The 4,938-nt window shown below is 37.1% G+C and overlaps 1 protein-coding gene across 1 annotated transcript in view; it reads right to left on the bottom strand.

Moving 5' to 3' along the window:
* Positions 1-269: 269 nt before the first annotated feature.
* The window catches only part of LOC133663038 (uncharacterized), an 11,314-nt gene continuing 6,645 nt past the window's right edge, over positions 270-4,938 (bottom strand). The window contains exons 4-5 of the mRNA XM_062067218.1: positions 818-1,113; positions 270-747 (exon numbers count right to left, since the gene is read on the bottom strand). Of these exons, the coding sequence (XP_061923202.1) occupies positions 611-747; positions 818-1,113 (433 nt within the window). The 3' untranslated portion in view covers positions 270-610. The remainder of the gene's footprint in view (positions 748-817; positions 1,114-4,938) is intronic.

Below are 4,938 nucleotides of genomic sequence, written 5' to 3'. Positions count from 1 at the left end.
CGGAAAACAAACAGGCGTTACGTGAGAGCATGCTTATTAATCTCTCACACCGCCGGCACCTTATTGTCGATAACGTTGTTTATATTCGTCTCAATTTGCATCAAACCAAGCGGCGTCCGTCACAAGGCACTCTTGTGTGTGTGTGTGTTTTCCAAAAATGGTGGAGAGCATTTTTGCACATGTTGTATTGTCATCATATTGGAGCGCATGCCATTAAAAAGTTATGAACACGATACACTGGAATGTGTGGCTTTTATAATAAAAAAAAAACATGGCATGGTGATTGTACGGTAAAAGGAAGATACACAGTATATCCATTTGTATGTTTTTCATTTGCGCACCGTGAATGTTAAATAATATTATCTTAATAAAGTATTTCATCATTTTTTTGTCTGTTTTTATTGCAAGTGCAAACCTTTCATTTTTTGATGAATTACAGTACATTCATCTGACGCGGAGCTGGGAAAATATTTTGACTCGGGGGCCACATTGAAAGAAAAAATGTGTCTGGGGGGGGGCCAATGTGTATATGTGTATAAATTATATACACACATTTAGCTGCGAAACTCTGCTGTACAATATGTGTGTTTGGGTCCCTTTTTTAAATAATTTATAAACTGTCACGGCGCGGATTCGAACCCGTGTCTCTCATGATTCTGAGTGTCACAATTCCTCCTCTGGCTGCTCGCTCGGACACGCCCCCGCAGCGACAAGGCTGCAGGCAATCACCCATCAGCGCACCTGGGCCTGACGAGAGGGAGCGGCATAAAGAGACAGCGAAGCCAGGAGACCTTCGCCAGAACATAGCCAATCCCACCTGGGTAAGCATCACGTCTGGCACCTCTACCTCGTTCCTTGCTCCCCTTCTTTGTGCTCTTCCTCGTTCCTGTCTTGATGTCCTTTGTGTCTTCCACAGTGTCTTCCGTGATCGTGTCTTGCCTCACGACCTCCTCCCGGATTGTTGCTTGCCTTCTCCGATCCTTGACCACTGTTTGGACCCGGACATCGTTGCCTCTCTCCAACCCCCGACTGCTTGCCTCCCTGCTGACTACCCCTTCGCCTTCCCCTTTGGATTCGGCAAAAGATACACCCAACACGCACCGACAACACCCTCTGGTAAAATCCACATTGTTAATTCCACACATAGTCTGCATTCACTCACTAGTGGTAGCATACACATCCCACACATTCATCAAAGGTTTAAATAAACCTTCGAAAACGCAGTTCTGCCTTGGTGTCGCCTCCTTCCCTTTGCCTAGTACACAACATAAACACTAATACCAAAAGTCAAAATGTCCAATAGAATTCTAAAAAAGTTATGACAGACCACCTCAAAAAAATGGAATGGAATTTAACAGTTTTTTACTGAACGGGACCCCCAAAATGTACACTAAAATAAAGAAAGTGGGATTTACAATATTAACTACGAACAATAAAACACTGAATATTAACAACATATGAACGTCGCTCCTCTTCTACTTCTCAGACCAGCTCCTCAATAGTTGTGTGTCTTTTACAATCAGGCAAAACACAACAAAAATGTAACAAACAGCAATATATGAATGCAATATGATATATTATCACTTTTATGCAGAAATTTGTTGTGAACATTTGCTACCGCATCTGTTCCTAGCTGCTCCGAAAACGAACCCCGCCCGCTCTGCTTTGTCCCTCGTCTGAGCTGCTAGATTACCGTGATAACTCGTATAGAAACACCCAAAAGCGCAGATTTCAACCATTGAAATACTTTCTATAGTTCAAGACTCGCGGTCATTTAAAAACAGCACTGTACATCATAATGGCGGCGACAGTTTTGATGTTAAGGGTCTAAAAAAATTATGTAGAACGTCCAGCAGGCCGGATCGAAAATCTTAATATTTTGCCCAGGTCTGATCTAATGGGTCGACGCATTTTATTGCATAAACTGCATACTATTTTTTTTACTGAGGGGGTTTTAAAAGTGCGGGACAATGAGCAAAAAAACACAAAAAAGCAAATTAAACTTTGTTACCTTTAAACGTTTTTGATTGTCAAATTTTTAATTTTAATTTGTACACACTTTTTTTAATTTTAGTTTTTATAAAAAAAATTATTTTTATTTTTATTTATTTTTTGAACAATTTATTTTAGTTTTTTAGTTTTTTATCTATTTTTATTTTAGTTGGTACAACTTTATTTAACATATTGCAGCGTCAAAGGGAGCTGCGTCCAGACTACCCAGCATGCCACAACATCTCACAATTCAATTAGATTAAATTCTTAGGGTGATGATTCGATTCAGAGTTGATTCAACTCGATTCTCTCTTTACGGCGATTATTTTTGTATTGTTTTGTATATTTTTGTATTTTTTGGTATTTTTTGGTATTTCTTTGTATTTTTATTAATCAATCCAACAAAATAATACACAATAATACCATCATTATACAATACCAATCCAAAACCAATAGCAGAATAGCAATCAACAGAGACACACAAACATGACACAAAACAATCCAAAAGTAGTCAAACAAAAATTGATAAAAATAACAAAAACTGTATCAATATTAAGAATTCCAACATAGCATTGAATAGGAATCCCTCATTGACATTATCATCAAAGCCATTTATAAAAAATAAAAATAAAAAAAAACATTTAAAACAACAACTCTTTCGTATAGTTGGTTGTTTTAGTAGTAAAATAGCATAGTAGTAGTTGGTTTATGCTATATGTTTATCTATCAAGCTGGCTTTGGTCTAATTCAGGGGTGTCCTAACCTTTTCCACTGAGGTCCACACACTTGAAAATTAAATTATGTAGGAACCATTTTTAATATTTTTCATTTTCAAAACCAATGCAATTTATAGATTTGTGTTAACCCTTAGGGCTCCCCTCAAGTTTGGCTCCAGCAGTCATAAAAATGTTAAAAATAAGTGTCCTTTAAAAAAAATTTAAAAAATTAAAAAAACTTGTATCCAGATCAACTTCAGATTGATCAGTCGATATAAAATTACATTTTGTTTCATGTTTTATCGGGGGTCAGCAACCCGCGGCTCTTTAGCGCCACCCTAGTGGCTCCCTAGACCTCTTTCAGAGATGTGTGAAAATGGAAAAAGATGAAGAAAAAATATATATTTTTAGTTTTAATATATTTTCTGTAGGAGAAAAAACAGGACACAAACCAACCTAATTGTTAGGAACCCCACTGTTTATGTTATACATGCTTCACTGACGAGAGTATTTGGCAAGCAGCGTTTTGTCCTACTAATTTCAGCGATCCCTGAACTCATCGTAGTTTGTTTACATGTACAACTTTCTCTGATGCTGCCACAGAAAGACGTGGTTTATGCCACTCCTTCTTTGTCTCGTTTTGTGCACCAAACGTCTTATGCTGTGCGTGAATGCACACAGGTGAGCTTTGTTGATTTTATTCATTTGCTGGAGTGCTAATCAGGCATATTTGGTCAGTGCATGACTGCAAGATAATCGATGCTAACATGCTATTTAGGCTAGCTGTATGTACATATTGCGTCATTATGCCTCGTTTGTAGGTATATTTGAGTTCATTTAATTTCCTTTACTTGTGTATTTAATTTACATTTGCATGTCTCATGACAGATTATCTGTATGTAATATTGGCTGCATTTCTGATAGTTGTTCCAGACCACAGCAAACGTTACCCAGCTTGCAAAGATGGTAATAAATCCATTAAAAGAAGACAACCTGCCGTTTCCTTCAATTTGAACACACACATCTATACCTTTGGCTATTCTAAGCCAGTAATTTCCAGGAGTTATCTCAACCTGTGAGAAGCCTCCATTTTACTAATGTTTTCCAATGTTGCAAAAAAGTGTAGAATAAATATTAAAATAAAAATTTTCTGTCAACGAAGATTTGCGTCAGCCTTTGATAGTAGGCTAATACAGCTAATATAAACACTTACATCATGTGTTGCACATTTTTTGCGGCTTCAGACAGATTTTTGTTTTGTATTTTTGGTCCAATATGGCTCTTTCAACATGTTGCTGCTCTAAATGAAACCGTCATAACCACAGTTAGGGGGTTAAAATGTCATCTTTTGACCAAAATGACCATGATCATTTTAAATTCAACTTAATATTATTAGTAGTATGCAAAGCAACCCTTTTCTTTCATGCATTGTCAGACAATTAGACAACAGGCGGGACATTTACAGTCAGCGCCATAAAAGTCTGCCATTATTAGTGCTGCATTATGTTGTTATGGTTATAGAGCCCCATTTAGAGTCCTCTAATAGCCTGACGTCGTCTCACTGTGTTTATCATTCATATTGTGCTTATCCGCATATTGACTGCTTGGTAAGTACATGAAAAGTAAAAAAAAAAAAAAAAAAAGAATTCCATCAAAACGCTTAATATAGTACAAAAACTGCGGTGCATGTTCGTTACTCGAAAAACGAAATTATTTTGTCTAAACTGCTTACTTTTATTAACAGCAATTTTTCACAGCCAAATATTCCCATTTTTGTCCAAATACACAAAAGTGCAAACTAAAAAATTGTGTGTACTATTGGTGGCCGTGTGATCGACTAAAACTGCACGTGCAATTGAAAAGTGGTGCAGACCGCCTTATATAAATGAGCTTTTTGCCACAGAGACACTCATTTACTGCACATTCATGTCAGAGCGTTTTGCTACGTTTCTAAACATGCAGCAGACATGTACCACTTTTTATGGGCGTTTTAGAAGCAGTCTACAATAAATCCGCTTTTTTGTGCTCATGATGAGAGAGGCGAATGTGGTGAATGTGAAGAAAAACATGCAAAAAAATGCAAATTGCAAGAGGTTGTTTTTAGAGATGTCCGATAACATCGGACTGCCGATATTATCGGCCGATAAATGCTTTTAAATGTAATATCGGAAATTATCGGTATTGGTTTCAAAAAGTAAAATTTATGACTGGAGTGGTACACGGACGTAGG

Source organism: Entelurus aequoreus, linkage group LG13 (genome assembly GCF_033978785.1).
Source record: "Entelurus aequoreus isolate RoL-2023_Sb linkage group LG13, RoL_Eaeq_v1.1, whole genome shotgun sequence".
Classification (NCBI taxonomy): Eukaryota; Metazoa; Chordata; class Actinopteri; order Syngnathiformes; family Syngnathidae; genus Entelurus; species Entelurus aequoreus.
This window is presented reverse-complemented; position numbering and strand designations above follow the sequence as displayed.